Source organism: Achroia grisella, unplaced genomic scaffold (genome assembly GCF_030625045.1).
Source record: "Achroia grisella isolate CSIRO2021 unplaced genomic scaffold, CSIRO_AGI_Agris_v1 utg782, whole genome shotgun sequence".
Lineage (NCBI taxonomy): Eukaryota > Metazoa > Arthropoda > Insecta > Lepidoptera > Pyralidae > Achroia > Achroia grisella.
The window spans coordinates 2,056,146-2,077,954 of record NW_026713022.1 but is presented as its reverse complement, the minus strand read 5'-3'; the positions used below and the strand labels follow the sequence as shown (position 1 = coordinate 2,077,954).

At 32.2% G+C, this 21,809-nt stretch overlaps 1 protein-coding gene across 1 annotated transcript in view; it reads right to left on the bottom strand.

Annotated features, from left to right (window-relative positions):
* LOC131851223 (NAD kinase-like) overlaps nt 1-21,809 on the bottom strand; it is a 33,996-nt gene that overhangs the window by 7,797 nt on the left and 4,390 nt on the right. The window contains exon 2 of the mRNA XM_059201680.1: nt 1,822-1,905. Coding sequence (XP_059057663.1) covers nt 1,822-1,905 — 84 coding nt within the window. The remainder of the gene's footprint in view (nt 1-1,821; nt 1,906-21,809) is intronic.

Sequence of the window (21,809 nt, the reverse complement as noted above, 5' to 3'; positions counted from 1 at the left end):
AATAAAAATAAATTATAAAAAAATCGTAAAAAGCGGTATAAATTTGTACGTTTCACGTTTTAATTTATTATCATATTAATAACTAAACCTAAGCAGACGGGACAGGGGGCGGCAAGGGGGAGAAATTATCTAATCAATAGTCAAAACCGTATCAAAATCCATTGAGTGTTTCGGTCGAGGTATAAGGAGAATCTTATCAATTGATAGTAGATTTCAAATATTATGAATCCGTTTCTTTAAAAAGACACGTTATATTCCCCAATTAAGTAAAAATTGTATGCATACAAATAACAAAGCAAAATGTTATCTACTGGTTGAATAATAGCAATTTTTTGCACAAATGTTTATTACGGATATATCTGTATAATCTGCACTGCTAACTACTTTAATGATTTATAGGTAACGTGGTTGTTAACTTGTAATAGAGACATAATAACTTAAATAACCTTGAACAATGGACACAGCGCCATCTAGTTCGAAGCTACAAGCAGAGCTCGTGTTATGGGTACTAGATAACTGATAGTTATATTTTTTTGGAAATACATAAATAGTACATATAGAAAACATCTAAACTGTTAGAAACAACCATATTCATGAATATATGAGTGCAACGTGCAAGGACTCGAACCCGTGGCAGGAAGTAAAGTGACATGCTAAACCGCTTGACTACCGAGGATAATTTTTTGAATTATACAATTTTGAACTTTTGAAATTTTTGAAATTTTGAACTTACCAAATAGTCTATATTGACTGCATTAAGCAATAATGTTTATTATTTGTTAACTACATTTATGACTGAATGTAAATTTGTTAGGATTTTTAGTGTGCAATGAAGTGTGTTATTTTTAATATTATTAAATTAATCAAATAACAACAGTGCATAAAATTTATAAAAAATATTTTGAAATCTCGAATATTCGTCTTGAGAAAATTATTAACTTTCATGAACACCAACACTTACCAGTATATCTCTTACGACATTATAACCTTGTATAAAGTTATATACTATTAAAATAAATAAATAATAGTGACAAATCAGCCTTGTAGAAGTCATCACAACAATACAAAAATTTGACACGTGATCAAAATCACGTTTTATGACTTGCTATTTTCGCACATTACGCTAATGTAAGTAACAAAAAAAAATTAAAACACGTTTGTTGTATACCTTGGTAAAAAATTTAACAAACATGTAATTTGCAAAACAAAAAAACCCGCTACAATACATAACAAAGACGTGGGTGACATGCTGAATAACATATTTAGGAAGATTGTCACATTGTTTTACGTGTATGACCGAATTAATGACTATTTTTACTGTTTGAAAAACGTAGTTATTTCAAAATAATAGTTTTATTACTTTGTCATTATATATTTAATATATTATTATGTATATATAGAGCAACTAAAAAGTTAACATTTACCTTAAGGCTCGCCAATCATCATACAATTTGCCATGAATGCGGCGTTTTTTACTGCACTTTATTATGGTTTCGCGAATGAAGTTATGAATACAAGCTACTATTATTATATATATGCATCAGTTAGTAAACGGTTGGCATTTTTAATATGGTGGAAGAATAGATATCTTAAGCTTTAAAAATGGCAACGCACGATGTGTCATATCAGAGTATTTAATAATATTCATCACATCCGACAAGTATGTTTGTCTTTATAATGATAGATACTTATTTTAGTAAGTACTTGCATTTATGAACACCACCAGTATTCTTAATATTTATATATAGTAGATGAAACTCTAGTCCAAAGTAACATAGGGAAGTAATAAATATAAGAAAGAAATATACGGTATATACTTACATTACCATAGCTGAATTCTTCATTATTCTGCCACATGGTCCAAACTGCTGTATGGGAGATGGGGCATTCAGGGACCTTGTTCTCCTGGAAATTAAAACAGAAACATCAATTATAGTAAACATTTCTTTCGACAATAGATGGCTTTGGACAGTAGAAAAGAAAAAAGAAGTAATAAATGTATACAAGCTGTGGAACGACATTGATTCTTATTATCAAATTACATATAACTAACAAAAATAAAAATTTGAACCGTATGTGTTTAACTTGACATGAGATACACAGTCATATCAGAGATATGTATAAAGGCAAAGAATAATTTCTAATGCAGACGATTTAATCAGGGTTCGTTGAACTAGCGTCGGATTCACTTATTAAGGTAAAGAGTGCATAAACGAAATATCTCATTTGGATAGTACACTCTCTGCTGAGGATATAAAAACCGTCACTACTAAACATATCCTTCAATTCTTCTCCCTGACGGACCTAGGCAGCGAACTGTAAAAAATGCAGAACACAATAGATCTATGCAGGTCGCAGTGGTACAGGTCTCTTTAGCATTGACTAATAGCACAAACTTCTTAATAAAAAAGGCTAAAAAAGAAAAAAGAGTCAAAACAGCATGTTTTAGATAGGCGTGAGAATTAATCATTTGCCGCTGGACAGTTTTGTATGCCGTGTTCTAATTTAAAGAGTGTGGGCGATATTGCACTGAAATTTATCAAGTATTATGACAAGAGATCCAGTTACAATTTGTATATGCTGTGATGAAGACATGAGACGATGTAATAATACACGTCTATCGGATAAAAGCATAGCTGGAATATGTGATGAGACCGCGAATTAATCTATTATACGTCTATTTCAAAGTATAAAAGAATATTAAATAAACTAGGTTTATCCACCGAATATTAACCAAACCAATTTTCTCCAAAATGAGAAATTTTATTCTGTTTTTCCTTTCAGTTTGATTGAAACACAAGAAAAAAAAAATGCTTTACTACACAGAAAATATAGTAATATCATTAATTAGAGACAATGTGAGGAAAGGTGGACTTATCCTTGGAAAACATGTCTTTCAATCAACGTAACTGTTGTGATATCGAGTGCAAGAAATAATCTTATCTTTTATTGTATTAATTTACTAAAGTCTATAAAAGAATAGTAGAGAGGGTGGACTCACTGCCCCCTCTGAGTTATAGACCGTTTTGGATCGTTCATTACTTTTAAATTTTATTATAAGCAGCAATTGTATTAGTTTGTTTGTTATGTGAGACAAATAAAGATGATTATTATTATTATTAAATGCAATATCAAAAAGTGACAGTGCAATAAATCACAAACATTTAGTATAATCTTTAACACACCTGAATTGTTACCGAGAGCCATAGCAGTATGTGAATAACACAGGAGAATACGTATTCATCCGCGTCAGACGACACACTGGCTAAGTTCATGGTGTGTCCCTCCACAATCAAATAAATTAATGCACATACGCTAATTTACATTCGTATAAAACATACAGGCTGTGTAAAAAAATATGACAATACGAATATATGTATATATCATTATTTATTTATATTATTATTGTAACTTCTTATATACATATGTGTAAGTAGATATAGGCAGTAGATATCTTTTTTATTTTTACTACAAATAGAAATAGTTGATATTATTTACTAATGTATATTTAATTTTCGTAATATTATAATATTTAAAATAATATTACGAAATAATCAAGCAATAAATAATTATAACTGTCAAGAGAATCCGTCCCGTCTTGTACCCGGCCCAAAGGTTCCTATTACGCTTACAACATTTCTACGCTGAATTCCAGAGAAATCCTTTGAGCCAGATACGATTCGGAATGGGGATGGGGATCAACCGCTTTTTTGTATAAATCGCGATATAAAAAATAATTATATATATATATATAATAAAAAATCCATAAAAAATATTTCAGTATCACATAAATAATTAAGTATGTTATAATACTTCTATGATAAAACACTTTATTCCCTCTGAGATAAGTTAAGTTATATCGTTATAACATTTTGATAATATTTCGTGAAATATAATATTTTGATCCTGAACTGTCTTCAGAAATTTAACATTAGAATTGTATCTATACTAATAAAAAATATACATTTAGTGATTGGTCGCTTGTTTGTATATTAAGTTGATTTGAGATAAGTTTAATTACTTATTGGTACTTGTTAATTGTGATAACAATATTAATAAGACAGCAGACTGTATATAAATATAAAACAAAATACGTTAATAAATACAATACGTCGAAGTTGACCCCGCCAACCTTAGTATGTGAGCGAGAATACTGTCAGCTGGCTTTCAAAGCATTATTAACATAAAAGTATTGATTGTTAACAATAATATTAGTAGTAGGGATTCCGATTTGTTACCATTAGTCAAATTGTGTCTATGACGGTAGATTTGAATTATTATAAGTGTCTGTTATCAGAGCTACTTGAACAAAGATATTTTGAATGTTGGATGTTTAGACTCGGCAAGTGAAGCTGTTTTGTGTTGGAGGAATGTAATGTTGCTTTTATTGATCGAATCAAAAACATTACCCTTTAGAAGCGATTTATCATTTTTTTCATGAATTTGTTCTTTTATTGATAAATTTGCAGTATTCTTACTAAGATTATCGATGTTTGTAAGTGTGGATGGATGGATGTACTTATGTTACTTTTGCACGTAAAAACTACTGAATGGATTTTAATGAAACAGCTTATACAGCTATAAATTTCATCCGGGTGAAACCGAGGACATAGCTACTATTCAATAAATTTTAGCCACCCTTTCTGGTGTTTCGGTTAAAAGGTCAGATATGGCAGTGAAATCACAAAATACCATGGCATAACATACGTATTTTCGTCGTTTTCCTGCATGGAGATGTATACCTCACATAATTTTAGCGATTTATTCTAAGTCCAGTATACAAATATTTTTTCCAAGTCCCTACGCTGCTCCCAATGAGCGGTATTAGGGGAGTCATATGATGACATAATGTCAGCTCTTTATGTATCATCATCATTATTATTATTACATAGTATAAAACAACGTCGCTGTCGCTGTCCGTCCGTCCCATGCATGCTTAAATCTTTAAAACTACGCAACGGATTTTGAAGCGTTTTTTTTAATAGATAGAGTGATTCAAGAGGAAGGTTTATATATATATAATACATGTATACCCTAAGCCGGGGCGAGTAGTTAGTAATGTATAGGGTATAGGCGACGGTTGCCACTTATCGTCATGGGTGGTCAACTTGTTTGTCAGTCCTATTATATAAAAAATGGGTATTCAACAACACACTGTATTTACTGCTCATTCTATTGCGATTTTTTGTGCTATCGGTCATTATTTTTTTTGCTTTGTTGATGTTAAGTCCGAGCCAAACCTTAATGTTTATAGTATTCATGTTTTATATAGCCGTTAAATAGATGTCGCGATGATTTCCGATTGACTTGTCATGACTTTAAAAAAATAAATAGTAAATAGTGCGGTCATATGACCAATTTAATTATTTTAAAATATTGACAGTCAGTAGCTAGCTAAAATGACCATAACCTGTCCTGTCATCTAACGGGCTATAGTTATATAGTCTATGGAAAGCGGTCAGTATGATTCAAACATATTCAGTACCGATACTTTTAGCGTCGTATCCACTAATCGTATCGGCTTAAGTTAAACAAACGATAAGGAAGATAACGGTGCGATAGATACATTGTTTTGTTGTACATAGATATTATTTCATTCAATAATGTGGTGTGAAAGTAATAAAACGACGTAGGTATGTATGCTTATTGATTTTGTTTATAATGAGGCGGAGCATGCATGCATGTATGCTTAACTATTTTAATACAAGTGAATAATAATCTAAATGTACTTTAAATGACGATTTATACTATGATATAAAATTATTATTTAAATATATGTTATTGTTGATCTATGGATTACTCTTAATACTCTATGGATAATTAAGGATTTTCCAGTTATTCAGACAAATTTTGGAGTAGGTTAAATTGAACTGAATAGAACCGATTGTTAGATTTCTATTGAAGATATGTGATAATTTATGGTTAAAATATTTTTACCTAACTGGTAGACTAGCGCAACATTATCCGAGTATTTGTCACATTTTTCATTGCAGGTCCGCACATATTTGTCGTAGTGTGACGTTATATGGCATGTAACCTTTCTCGATTTTTTTATATCTAAATTTGAGCGCCTTTGGCCGTAATCTGAATCGTGAAGATGCTAACCTATTTCACGCATTTTAACTCTTTATATTAATAGTAATAATATGTAAATAAACGACAATTACGAACTCGCGATTTGATAATAATGTATCATCCACGTAATCTTAATTCATTTCGATAAAGATGTGAGAGCATAACAAATTTATTTCATTTGATTATGAAATTCTTATGAAATGGTTTACTCTGTGTAGCTCTGTGAAACTCTGCTCTAACAATAGTAGCTCGAAAGGCACTAGTGAAAGAGGAAGTCAGGTCAATAATTCCATAGTGGCAAATTCATCAGGATAACCATAATGGTTTTTTGTAGCATAGGGAACAAACGAGCTTGTGCCTACTTGATAGTTGAGCACCCGCATCACGAGGGCAATTGCAAGTGTGTTCCATTTAAGAAGAAATAAGCTCTCATCTTTAAGGTTTCAATATCTAGGATTTCATGTAGACTGCAATCTAGTACATAGCTAGCAATGGGCCTAATTGATCCTTTACTAAAATTCTCTATCCACCATCTATTTATTTATATTGTATTTATATTAATTAAAATCCTGGATTCTATTTTCCACAAGACTCCATTGTAGTATAATATGGGAGTAATCCATGTGCATGATTGATAATGAGGACTGATTTGAAATCATGATGATAAAACTGTTTAAAATTTCTAATTATTACGCTTAACCAAACAGGTTCTAAGAACTATTATTTATTATTGACGCGGTCAAATAAATTTACCTAATCATGGTAAGAACAAGTTAATTACGCATATTATTATTACATTATCTAATGATAAATATTATTATTTGAGTATGATTGTTAGAAAGTTTTGCCCACTACAACTTTCACTTTAATTTTGAAAATCATTTATATGGGATTGAGTGAGATAGTAATGTAAAACATACAGATTTTTATTATGACTAGCTGCCACCCGCGATTTTCTCTGCTTTTTTAAGATAAAATATAGCTTATATCTGATTTCATGATACAATCTATCTTAATGTCAAATTTTGTAAAGATCAGGTCAGGTATGAAAGTATTTCAGTGGTGAAAAAATAACAAACGTACAAACACATATTTTTCGGTTTATAGGTATTACCTATTAGTACGGACTACGAATAGTCTTAACCCGGAAATACGTTAGAGCGAACAGGAATTGTTGAATAAAAAAAAATGTATTTGTAACTAATATTCCGTCAACTGATCATCTAATGTATCCTCTTGTATTAATAAAGGAACATACAGATAAACAGAAATTAACTTATGTCTTCCTCTATTACAAACACTTATTTATTACAAACACTAACTTGTATGTTAAATTTCCTATTGGTACAAGATGTTAAGGTGTCAAGAGTACTCAGTAAACAAACACACAACTCACATGTATGTAAGGAGTCAAAAGGAATGTCACTAGAATAGTCTAACACTTAACAATATGTAATAGGGTCCTTGAGATTATTTTCCTGTAACCTTGTAAATAATATTGGGAGGTACCTACCAGCGCACGGGCAAGGTTAAAAAAAGTTCAAAGGTATCGCGAAACGCGGTAACGTGTTTTTATTATCATTTTAATTAAATGCAATGCCATTTATTTTCAATTATATTAAGTATTTGCTTATTATAATAATAATTGGTTCTTATGAGATCATCTTTAGGGCTCTTGATAACATATTGCCAACAATTGGGCTGATTGAACTGATTGCCACGATTGTAGCATAGAAAAAGATTTGACAATTGGTAATTCAGCAACAATAGAAGATAGCTAACAAATGAGTTACAGATAATAATCTGTAACTTAACTCTAACTCCTTTAGCTAAATAATTAATAAAAATCAATAGATTTTTATTAATTATTTAGCTAAAGGCATTAAGTATAGATATTATTAAACTATACTAACATTAAGTACCTATATAACTTAATATTTTAACGTATAAAGTTTCCGAGGATAACAGAGACATAAATTATAGACAAAGAGGAAGGAATTTTTGTATGTAATATATTAATTTAATTTACATACACATATAGAAACATATTTATATAATAAAATAAATTAAGTATATATTTACTTAATTTATTTTAATGAAAGGTTCAGACCGTCCTTCACCTATATATAGACATTATCAGCGATTAACATGGAATGCATTTTAATTTAAAAATATACACTACATGCATGTAATAACTGCATCCATTCAGAGGGACGGGTCGATATTGTAACGCCTCTGTACAACCTTACCTGCGATCGAAATATTCTTCCTGAGCTCTGGCAAGCTCCGACTTGCCGGATTCATGGGAATACTGTCTTCGGAACATTTCAACAAGTCTAAAAACACGCCTTACAAGCGCACGATCACTTTATTGTACACATGTTACTTATAAACAAAGGTAGCACTATGCCGGAACTATTTCATTATAAAATGATAAAAACGGTGGGGTACAGATGGAGATGCGCGCGGGCACAGCTGCGGAGCGACTGGCGCTGTGCAAGAAGAAGCCACTCCATGTTACCTGAGTGACAGTTGCGACCTTGGCATGTACCTACAACGCGGTTATCGAGTTCGCGGCAGTAACGTTCCGTGTTTTGAATTTTAACCGACTTCAATAAAAGGAGATTCTACACTCGATTGTTATGTTTTTTTTTGTGTAATTGGAATGTCAAACAAACTATTGCCCCACCTGATGGTATATAAACGGTAACCATTGCCTATATAGGTACTATATGACATTCGCGATACTACTTTGTCAATCCAGAGGGCTAATATATCATACCTCTTATCCTGTAATTTCACTCAATAATCTAGTTATGTAATTTTTTGTATATATGATATATTTTTATTTATTTATTTAATTCAGGCTATATGACCCATATTATAAATACCTTATAGACTAACATACATAAGAAATAATAATAAAATATGTAAATAAAATTGTCTCTATGGTCACGGCACTGACGACGGCAATCTGCCACGGTAGCGCCGATAGACCACCCCCTTCGGCCAGTAGTCCTCCTTCATGAAGGTGGGCAGCATGTTGGTGGGGACCCGGGCCACGAACGCTTTGAAGCTCGCATTGTGGATCGATTTCAACTGTGTCACCCTCAATGTCAGGTTACTTTTAGTCAGGATGTAGTCAACAATGTCCTGTTCCTTGGTATCGTAGTGTAGGCGGGATAGATACATTGCCGTGGTTGGTGTTGCGGCACGTAACTGTATTTGTGACTCTTTCTTAAATTACTTTTGTTTGGAAGGGTATCACTTTTGAGGTGATTTTATTGTTACCAAGTCACACTCATAATAGGATCCTAGAGTAATTGAGGGAACTCCTAATATATTACATATAGACAAGTATTGCCTTTGAGATTTAACGGGGTATTTGCGTCTGCGAATTATAACTTAATCGTTAAAGATTAAAGTAATTGTTTTCGATGCCAGAACAAGCGTATAATTATTGATATTATCATAATGAGACACGATAGAAGAGATTTATCTCTTCACGAGACAGGTCATGAACTTGGATCTCTCTTGATACATTTGGACATTGCTCAACGTTGATTTATTATACATACATGTGCAGCAGAAGTATTAATATATTATCTTAAAAAAATAACCACGTGCCGCCTTCAATGATAACAGACACTTAGGGTTAGTGTGTACCTACCACATGATAAAAGAATAGGTGCTGACACTATTTAACAAGTTGTAATTAGAGACATACATGCTTTGAGTTAATAACTTAGTAACAAGGAGCAATTAGTCATTACGACTACGTACTGGTACGAAAACATTAAAATCTGAGTTTAGTACCACCTACAAAATAGTTGCAGTTGTTATATTATCAGCGGCCTTTTTGTTAATAAAAAAAAACAATATATCTGCCATAACGACTGTTATCCTAGACGGCATAATTGACGTCGCGGTGAATGCTATACTTGACATGCTCACATTTAGGTGTCTCTCTAATTAATTTGGTGCCATCTGCAATCATTCATTCAAATTATCTGTGGGCCAGGTTTGAACTCACGACCTTTAGAGTGTAAGTCGGATAGTAAACTAGATCTGACTGCGTTGAGATGTTCTGGCTGAAGCAGTAATCATATTTTTCTTTATTACGATTAAAACGATTAAAATTTAAAAAGTTGACGACCGCCATACTCTTTCTAGTGACATCACACCCCACCCCTTTACCGTATTATTAGATATCTACACAATGACTTGTATAATATTATAAGCACGATAAGTAATCTAATCTTGCATTTGACAATAGTTATCTTCGTAAACTAATCTTTCTAGATAACTAATCGTGATTTTAAATTTAATAATCAGTAGTCACATAAAGATTACATCATTTTCAAGTAGATTAACTTAAGTCTAGACTGGTTTTAGTTTTTTCTATTCGACAAATATAGGCAAGGCTATGGTTTACTTTAAAATCTCATAGAACATACAAAGCTATTAAGAATATTTGCACAAATGTAAATCAATCCTAGGTAAGCCAGCAATAAAGATAAGTATAGCCAGACATGTGACTAACACGAAACATTGCCAGAAAAAGAAAATTCTTCAGGTGTTAATTTTTTTCAAAAGGGACTGTGCAGATATCCATCATATAATTAATACATAGCTAGCAATGGTACCACTAGTCCCGGTTACTAGCAACTAATAATCCCCTTTCCTCACACTCTGTAGCTTTGTATGTAGTATGGACTTAGGCTTTGGATTTCTCCTATTAGACTGGCAAGTTGAACAAGGCTGTATTACTCGTAGACCGTAGTCTAAGAGGTGTTAGTGTCGACAACATGACAGCATTGACCGACATAGCGCATCGCACGAATTTCATAATGGCTACCGAGGTGATAAATCAACCTTCGAGTATTCGAACCTTCGTATTATACACGGTTTCCGCGAAATATGTGAAAACTTTGTTTGGTTTAAAAATATCTGTATATATACACAAATATTGTTAGCATTACAGAACATGGCCTAATAGCTGCTATCTTGATTTAGATTCTAAAGTCGTTACAGTTCTAATTTGGTAGACGTCAAAACCTTTGTGTCTCAATGACAAGTGTTGGGACACTACGTATGTAGTGTCCCAACACTTGTCTGGGACTATGAATTTAAACCTTTGTTACAACAATATTTGTTTATTTGGTATTTGAAGAATTTCGAATAAATATAAATTATTTATTTAAAAGAGCAACACTCAAATTTCTTTCTCGTTCTTGTTTCAAATTAACGGCTAGAAAAAAAAGACAATTTATATATACTAAGTTTATTCTAATATATTAATCATTTCGAAACTACTACCTACACATAGCAGTCATAATTATTATAAATTAATGTTCATTAACAGGTTCAACAACTCTGAACTGATAATTGCCTAATTACTTTTAATAATCGGATTTCCACGGAAAGACAAGCCTTGACCGAATGTTTAAAACTTCATGCATGACGTATGAAGCAGCTGATCATGGATGTCAACCGTATGAAGATCCTCTATCGGAAAATCGGTACTAGGTCTTTTTTATCCTAAGGTGGATGAATAGGAGATGGCCACTGACGTACCGCATGACACAGATACTGTCCGGGCACGGCTGCTTTGGGCGGTATCTGTGTCATGTGGCGAGGAAGGAGCCGACGACCGGCTGCCACGAATGCGGAGGTGTAGAGGACACGGCGCAACACACGCTGGAAATATGTCCAGCGTTTGAGAGTGAGCGCCGTGTCCTCACACGAATAGTGGGGGACGATCTCTCGCTGCCGAATTTAGTTCGGAGGATGGTCAGTAGCGAGAGATCGTGGCTGGCGGTGAGCTCCTTTGCGAGGAAGTTATCTCGCGGAAGGAGGCGGCGGAAAGGGAGCGGAAGTCAGCTCGTCCCGCTTCCCTCCGCCGCAGAAGAGCCAGGCCTAGAGGTGGGAGCGTATCCAACTCCGCCCCCCTCTATCCCCCACTGGGGCCGGGGTGACTGCCTTGAGGGAGGCAGTCCCCCAATCCAAAGGCCCCGGAGGTGTGCGCGTGTACCCACACGCCTCCACAATGGAGTAGGGCGAAATAGGTCGCCCTAACCACAAAACGAGATGGGGCCTGCCCTACAACATCTACAGGGCGGGCCGTCGCCGTCGGAGCTGGGGTAGAATGCACTCGCGATCCCCTGGCTCCGGCATAGGCGCTCGTAGGTACACCGTGTGGTTTTTTAGTGGGTACAAGTCCCACACACCACCTCGCCATCCCTCCGGCGGGGTGACGGTCTTTTGAAGATTTTAGAAAAAAAAAAAAAAAGGTCTTTTTTATCCTCATACAGATTTGTACAAGATTTTGAATTGAATTACGGTAATCAGGTAAAAATGATGTTCGCCAGCTGAATTGATCGCATAATTTTTTTACTTCTGCGAAAGAAAATTAATTTTTTGCAACCCTGGGCGGTAAATTCATATTTTCGCATCAATTGATAATTTCGTACTACGCTGCAAAAAATATAAGTACAAATAGAGGAGATCATTGAAACTTGGCATAACTCTGTAAGAAATAAATAGAATAAAAAATGTGACTGTTCAACCAATGTGACCTTAAACAATTATTTTATTTATTAAATGTAATGCTTTGTAGTTTGTAATTTTACTATATTTTCTATCTATATTTAGCTGAGAGGTACATTTCGAAGTCCAATCATGGTCATGATGAGTAAATTTATATAAAAGTTTGGTTGTTGAAGAGTTTTTTAAATACATAATCTACTTTACTTTAACTTCTTGTAAATATTTATGGGAATGTGAAAGATTATATTAACATCTGGCCAGAGTCAGATTACGCTAATGTTATTCATAACATATCGCAGATATAAATCACGCAGTTATTTAATGTATGTATAGGTAATGATAATAATAAAGAATGATCTAGATAATGTAGAATAAACATCCAGATAAAGCAAATAACAATATTAACAAGTAAACTGCTTGTGCCGTCTTCACCCTAAGTTCAACTATGTTTATTTATAACCTTTGGAATAATGTGCATAAGAAATAATGAATGAAGAATTGTCAGGATATTATACTTTCTTAATGATTGAGAATATTAAATTATATAAATAAATATAATTAAATTTTAATTATTATGCGAAATTGTAATTTAATTTATATGTTTATATGGATTCAAACATCGTAATCTGCTTCTTCCTTATCCCATTTATTTAGAGTCGGCACAATATATTTTTCTCTACCATTCATCTCTTTATTCACTCCCGTTCTTGCCAAATCATCTTTCACATAGTCCATTCATCTCTTCTTCGGCCTTCGCCTTCTTTTTAACTATCCACAATAAATATTCTCTTTATACCTACGCTTTACATGCCTATATCATGACAGACATTCTCTCGTTACATATTACGAGAGAATGTCTGTCATGTTATATAGTCATCATACAATTATAATCCATAATTTCAATCATGGTATAATTGATTAATTCAAATATCAATCAACGGAATAAGGAAATGATATAGACATATATAATAGACCTATATTTGTATGTATGGCCTCGGTAGTCTAGCGGTTTAGAACACCGCGGGTTCGATTCGCGCACGGTACAATTCATGAGTATAATAGTTTGTACAGGTCTGGGTGTTTTCTATGTATAGTATGTATGTAAGTACAAAAAAATATCGATGTATTTATAACAGTTGTCTAGTACCCACAACACAAGCTCTGTTTACCGTGGGACTAGATGGCGCTGTGTGAACTGTCTTGAGATATAAAAAAAAATACTTAGGTGCTAATTAAAAACCGTCGGCTTGAATATGTAATGTTTCTAACATTATGTCTTAACTTTCACTATATATTCACATGATTTGCATATAAAACAGACTTCTTCCGATTGCCAAGTGCCAAATGTACTAACTAACGCTATCATAACGTTTATTCCACTCTCTTGTACACCTTGAAATTGTGCTATGATTCTGTAAAAAATATAGAATATTTGAAAGTTAACATATATTTCTATTTTAGCCAAATTCGTTTCATACATACACGTTGGAAACGCTTATAATCTTCTTATTGTCAATATACTTATATCTAATACTGCAAACCTACGTTGGTGTCGCCCCAGTGGAATATTTTTTCATAATAACATTATATCACATAAATATATATCTATAGACAATTAAAAAAAACTATTTGTATCTATTCTCAAATTAAAAATTAAAAAATCTCTCATCGGTGCAGATAGAATTGAGAAGCGATACTGCATTCCTTATCAAAAAATCTAAAGCACTCTTTTTTATAATATTAATAACTATGTTCACCACAGACTATATTTGATCATTTGTATTTCGACAACTTTTTGCATTTATTAAATGAATGAATTTCATTACCTCTAATAATAATATGTAAAGGTTAAATATATGAAATTAAATAAATTAACAATATTTAATAAAATATGAAATTTGAATTATTTCAATTATGGCGCGAAAAAAAGTTAATTGCGCATTGCATCTGAATTTTGTATATCTGTTAACTATCGTGTGAGGCACACAAATTAAATATCATAAAATTAATTTACGTCGTTCATTCATCTTTTCTTTATCTAAGGCATTTAGAATAACCTGAAACCGAACGTCAGAAGGTATAGCAAAGTAATTCTTTGTGGCCATTTAAAAAAAATTGTGTAGTCTGTCAATGTTATTATTCAATCTGAGTTAAATGTATGATTGTTAAATCGAATAACTACATATAATATAACTAATTTTAACAATACACTATCGTATCTATTCGGTATACAGTATACTATCAAAATAAATACTATGAACATACCTGAGTACTATATATTATTTATCATTATAATAAATTATACCTACTGCGTGGTAATGACCAACACAATTTGAATTTACCATAGCAACCATACTGTATACAAGAATTATATATAAATTTTTATATAGTTGTTTGTTAGCCTAGTGGCACAAGATTATAACAGTAAAAGGAAAAACAAGCGACATCCAAAAACACAAGCCGGTTTAATATCGATATAGTTATCCAGTTCATAATAAATAAGAATATATACATATATAACAGTATTGCGAAATAGAATAATATTTTGTCCGTCTTTATGCCATCGACTAATCCCGTTGGGGCGAAAGGGATTGTTAGTAGTGTGGACTCTCAATCCCATTGCTAGCAATGTACCATGTCAGGTTGACCTCCACGCGGTTCTCCCTGGAAACCATCGTGATAAATTCCAGATGAATTTATCACGATGGGCTAACTGACCTGACCTCATGTTCATCTTATCATCTTCCACTGGTGCCCCGCCAGCGTAAACCGTTAGCGCAGGTGGGTGCACTATTTCATTATCATATATAAAAAAAAAACTAATCCCGTTGCGTCACACAATATGAATAATATAAATAATAGTCCTTCAGTATTCTTTCACGTGATTTTTATGTAAATAATGTACTCAGTAGTTGTGGTAAATAATATTTATCGTGTCCGTGTGAAACATGAATGCGTCAAATATTTGCAATCTACGCCGAAAAATATTCTCGTTATATAGTTAAACATGGTAGCAATTCTATCGTTTTTTAAGTATTTTATTAGTTTTTTAACGTAGAACAGAATCGAATTAATATCAATAATTTGCTACAGTCGGTTTGATAAGCAGGTAAACCACCGTTCTTTAACATGCTTACAAATATTTGTAGGAGATAAAAGAAGATAAAAATAGACCTACCTTGTGTATTCTATATAAATAAAACAAAGTTACGTTTTTTAAATAAATTATGACTCAAAGCTGCTTTATGATTTTTGATTTGTTGACTGTTTCCACCCCTATAACAACTACAAAAACCTAATAAAAAGTAAAAACAAGTTAATTATTTTACAATTAAAATTAGCGGTACGAAGTTAGCCGGGTCAACTAGTTGTGAATAAATTATTACCGATTTGAGTTATTGCTCTGAAACTTGAATAATTAAAACGTCCAAATATGTATAAAATGGCATATTAATTGCTGATATAATATGTCATTATAATCTTACGCAAAGAGGATACTCAAAATTACAACTAGCTGCTCACCCTGCGTCACACGAGTGTATTATAATAACAAAGAAAACGAACAAAATATACTCTTTACAGTACAACTATATCTTATTAATATTATAAACGTGAAAGTTTATGAGTATGCATGTTTGTTACTCTTTCACGCAAAAACTACTGAACGGATTTTGATGAAACTAGAGCAATATAATATAAACACCAGAATAACATATAGGCTATAAATTTCATGCGGATGAAACCACGGGCACAGCTAGTAATTAAATAAATGTCATATTTTTTAATGGAGACTATTGATCTAAAAGTTTTCGTAGGAGTTCGTTCATTGTTCTATAATTTTTATTTTATACTTATTCAATACATATCTTGACCTGGCAATTAGAAACAACAAAAAGTATAGTGAAACAGTACCGCCTTTATAAAGTATGTAATATTGATTTTTACACTGGCCCTTGTAACTTTGTCTACGTCACATAAGAGTTATATACAACCTTCCTCAATAAATGAGTTATCCAACACTAATAAAAAAAAATAAACTAGTAGTTCCAGCGGTTACCACATTCAACCTAACTTCAGCTGTTTTTAATAGTAGTATAAATTATATTATGCACAGAACTTAGTATAGTATTATGTAACTGCATAAATTTTATTTACAACGCGTCTTTTTCGATAAACTGTCACATTTAAAACCAGGATGCTTTAATTATACCATTACATTTAAAATCAGAATGCTTGTTTAGTTTGCAAACAAACTAGTTCGCAGTTCTTACAATCTTTGGTTCACAATTACACAAAAAAAAATTGTATTATTTTTTATCAAAAAAAAATACTTACAAACCATCGTATCTTTTTATACCTCGAGTTGTGAGCGAACGAATATAACAAGGAACTAGAATGCAAGGGTTCTGCGAACTAAACTGAGTAATCCCAGTCGCGAACTATTAAGATCAAGACTAGATCAAAGCCGTTCAATCATCTGTAGAAAGCTGATCCTGTTTGGAAACTAAAACGGAAATTATCCGTAAAAAGCATCGCTGTCAGACTTGTTTATTTGTTGATATTCCAGATCATTAATTATATTCATTTCAATCCATTTTGCATTTATAAGCGTAACATGAATCAATGTTTCAGATAACGAGAGATAAGTTGCTTGTTAATATTCAGGATTAAGTAGGTATAAGATATTTTATGTTATTAAATGTATATACATAATTTTATCGACAAGTATTTTTCTCAAGTTTTTTTATTTGTTGCAGTTAAATATATTATAGGGTACAATATTATCATTTGTATATAGAAACCCTATAACGTTTTAATGTTGAACACAGAAAGAACTCGGTATAGTTTTATTTTCCATTTTTCATCTTTGCTAAAGATTTACAATTTGACCTTATTCGCCTATATTGTCATTTCTTACAGCATCTTAGTTATTCGACTTTTGCATAATATAGTATAAAAAATTAGGCCCGTGGATTGGACCTCTCTAAAAGTTTAGAAGTAGACCAAAAACTCTAACTTTATGCTAAGGGAAAAAAACATGAAAATTTCATGTGTTGCTGACTAAATTAAATTACAGATTAAACCATGGGGCACGGCAAATTGTTATATGAGAGCTATAAATCTTATCGATTCCAAACTACTCGTAACATTATAAACGCTATAATGTCTCAGTTTGTGACCATTTCACGAACAAACGTCTGAACGGATCTTAATGATATTGATATAAATGTAGTTAGTAAGCATACGAGTATGAACATAGCAGTCTTCTATCTCAAAAGATAATTAAGAAGGGGTTGAAATAAGGGCTGAAAGTTAGTGCAGACGATATCGCGAGTACCAGCTACTGTCTATATAATTTACAGCTTATTCTAGACATTGATGGATAAAATACTACAAGTGTAGAGTAATTTATGAACCGAATGAATAAAATATGAAACGCCCACAGTTCTATTGATTGTACCGGCGTCACTCGTAATTAACGATAGTCACTATGATATTTTTCTTTCGTGACTGAAACAACATTATTTCGTGCGGTACATGTAGGAATGTATTGAATTATTTAGTTATTGGGCAAGAGTGGAACGGAAGATATTAATTGTTTTAAGTTTTTATTAGTTAACCATTCAGTATGTGTGTATTACAGGACCAGGATGACCGAGATTATAAATAGTTAACAATAACAATCAATGTATGTGTAATACGTAATAATTAAATATCAGGATGACCGAGATTTTAAATGGTTAACAATAACAATCAATGTAATACACTTACATAGTACCATCATACCATCAAATACGTAATAATAAAATGACAGGATGATTGAAATTTTAAATAGGTAACAATAACAATCAATGTTTGTGCAGTACGTAATAATTAAATAACAGGATAACGGACATTTTAAATAGTTAACAATAACAATCACATACATTGATTATTAAATATCAGGGTGACCGAGATTCGTAGTCGATACCGTAATTTTTTAATAGTGTTTTCAAGAAATTATTGATAATATTAAAAGCAAACTTTATTCAAATTATGACAGTATCCTATGTAAAGATACATAATTACATTAGTCATCTTCGAGTACTCTATTCTCAAATTGACTAGGAGTTGGTAGAAAAATGTTGAATAGCTTAGGTTTTGTTACAATTCGTTTCAATTTGATAAGAGCTCTGACCTCGCTATTGGGCACGGGTGACCAGACATCTAAATATTGGTAGAATTTAATATTACTTAGGTGCAGATAAGATAATTTTAATGTTATAACAATGGGTATTTGTATTGCCGAAATAACATCTAAGCTATTCCACGTACAATATTGATCACTTAGACATACATATAATCATTGTTATTATTTCATATATTAAAATTGTAGAATCATGATGAGACGTAATCGTAAAAAAACCTATCGATTTCACGTTAAAACAGCTGGAAGAATATAACATCCTATATGTTCATACATATTTAACAACTAAAGGACAATAACGGAATAAATAAATAAATTTTGTAAGTATATATTATATATCCACACAACATTTTGCTAATTAATAAAATAATGGCGTCGTATAGAGGTTTTATTATCATTAATAGATAGCGGTTACAAATATAAATATACATGACTTTAGAGACAATTTATATTGATAATATATATTTATAATAATATGGGCACATATTATAAATAGTCTGAATTAATTAATAAATAAATCAAAACAGAACATTTTTATTAATATAGTTCAATAGAATTACATTAATAAAAATGTAGAGTCTATAATAACAGACTCATATAATAAGTCAAAAACTACCGTCAGTTCGGAAAGCATTCAAGCTAAGAACTGATAAGAAACTCAGCTCTTATTGAGGTGCTTGTACATGTTTACAAAAATACAAATTCATTTTTAAATCAAAACTGAGCAGAGTAGAGTAATCATTAATATATGCTATTGCAATTTTGTCAAAAAGTAATAGTGTAATCATTGGTCGTAAATAAACATAAAGTGTGCATTTACGTGTGTATATTTACACAAGTATTTAGGTAGACATAGACACTACTAGTTCAAGAATATATTTATTACTGTAGCGTAATTCATATATAATCCCGTTGAGACTCGAAATCTGCTAGCACAATAACTGCTATACTTATCCTATCATCTTGTTACAATGATTCAATTCTGTAGATGGCATGATGTCCATAAACTATATTTATAGACATCATGCCATCTACAGAATTCTAGATTGTTTGGTTGTTATTTCGCCTCATACCGACACATACTGTTGACAGATCTGATCTTTAAGTATTTTATCTTTTGTCTGTTCTCCTATCGTGCAATCAGTCATTTTTGACACTGAGCAGACGAGATGACAGTATGACTAATAATATAGGTTGTTGAATCCTCAATAGAAAATTCATTTGTAATGATTAATTTCTAATTTATTTACGAATACTATTAGTTTATTTTGGTAACCAGATTTTAATACAGAGTCTGTATTTTATCTGAGAATCTTTGGGTAAGCGAGTTTCGCTCGAAGTTTATAAAACAGAGGCATTCATATAATGTTTTTTTCATTTTGAATTATTTTTGACTTGAAAAGTTTACAATTTATACAGTTTTGTAGACAATGTGAACACAAAATAAATATAGTGATTGAAATTTTATTTTTTTTAAAAATCAACGTGTGCTGTATATACTAAGATTATTTAGTAAACAATCCAGTTCTGAAATTAGTTATTAGAATTTTTATCTGGGATATGTGTATAATAAAAAAAAAAGATTATAAATTGAGGGAATCAATTACTATACAATGATACTTGCGTTGCCATTTATTCTATAATTACAGATAAATCCACTTGAAAATCTTTTATTAACCATATGAATAAATACGAGTGTATTTATTCATATGGCTAATAAAAGACTACTCGTTAAAGCATAGCGAATAGTAGGTATGTAACAATGAAATATATATTTTTTAATGGATGATAAATATGATAATAATGAAATGACGTACCCGCCTGCGCTAACGGTATACCTGGCGAGGCACCAGTGAAGGATGATTCGATGAGAATAAATTTTATTTACATATGTGTATGTACGACAATAATTTTTTCACTTATTTCTACTGATGCTATTGCATTAAGAAAAATGTTCTATAACTCAAGCATTAAATAAAGGTGAAATATATCTATGCAGGAAAAGAAAAACACAATGTTCCAGTCTGAATGGCGTATTTGGATACTGTTTTGAAATACCTATGTCAATCGAAACAAATGTCCGACTGAACCGAAAATGTGTGACCCCACTAATAAATTTGCGATATTTAGTCAAACAGATTTTCTAAGCAACCTCAGTGCTATTTAAAAGCAATACCATCTGGAATACTACATACTTTGAATGTATTTACAAAAAAGTATGTCTATGTATATGTTAATTTGGGACTAGATGGAGCTGTGTTAATTGCCCTGGGTTAGTATGATTAAACCACAATGGCAGCCACAATGTAAGAAGACTACAGTTATGCATCACGAGATATCTGGGTCGGTGGTTGCTGGATATAGGTAATAGGTCACCCATATGAAACCATATAAGCAAAATAAGTCGAAGTATGGTAACTTGATACACATACGGCATGATGTCGGTAGTCTGACCTACTGAAAGAGAAAGGCCTGGCTTTAGTTTATATCCCACTGATAATATCAGACAGGCCACGTGGTGGACAAGACAAATGTGCAGTCTTGTAAACAAATCAGTCGCTTATCTCTTAGATACCTCGAACATGACGAGGTAGAGTTACATATTTTTTATTTAGAATAATATGGGCACCCAAAGGCCCTAACTTAACTGACTGACGGGCCTTCTAGCGGTAAGTCCCAACCACTGTGTGTATACACAGCACTATGGAAACTGCTGGTGGCTCATACGTTAGTCAACCGGAAGACTGAGGTATACCTTGGTATACCCTGTAACCAATGTAATACAAATAGACTGAATTGCTTCTGAATTTGAAATCAAATTCAATTAAAACCACATATTCTGACAGGATAGTTTAGCCTTTTAAGTTAATGTTTAATCTAAATATATATAACTCAAAGGTGACTGACGTAGTGATCTATCAACGCTCAGCCTAAACTACTGGACGGATCGGGCTGAAATTTGGCATGCATGTAGATGTTATGACGTAGGCATCCGCTA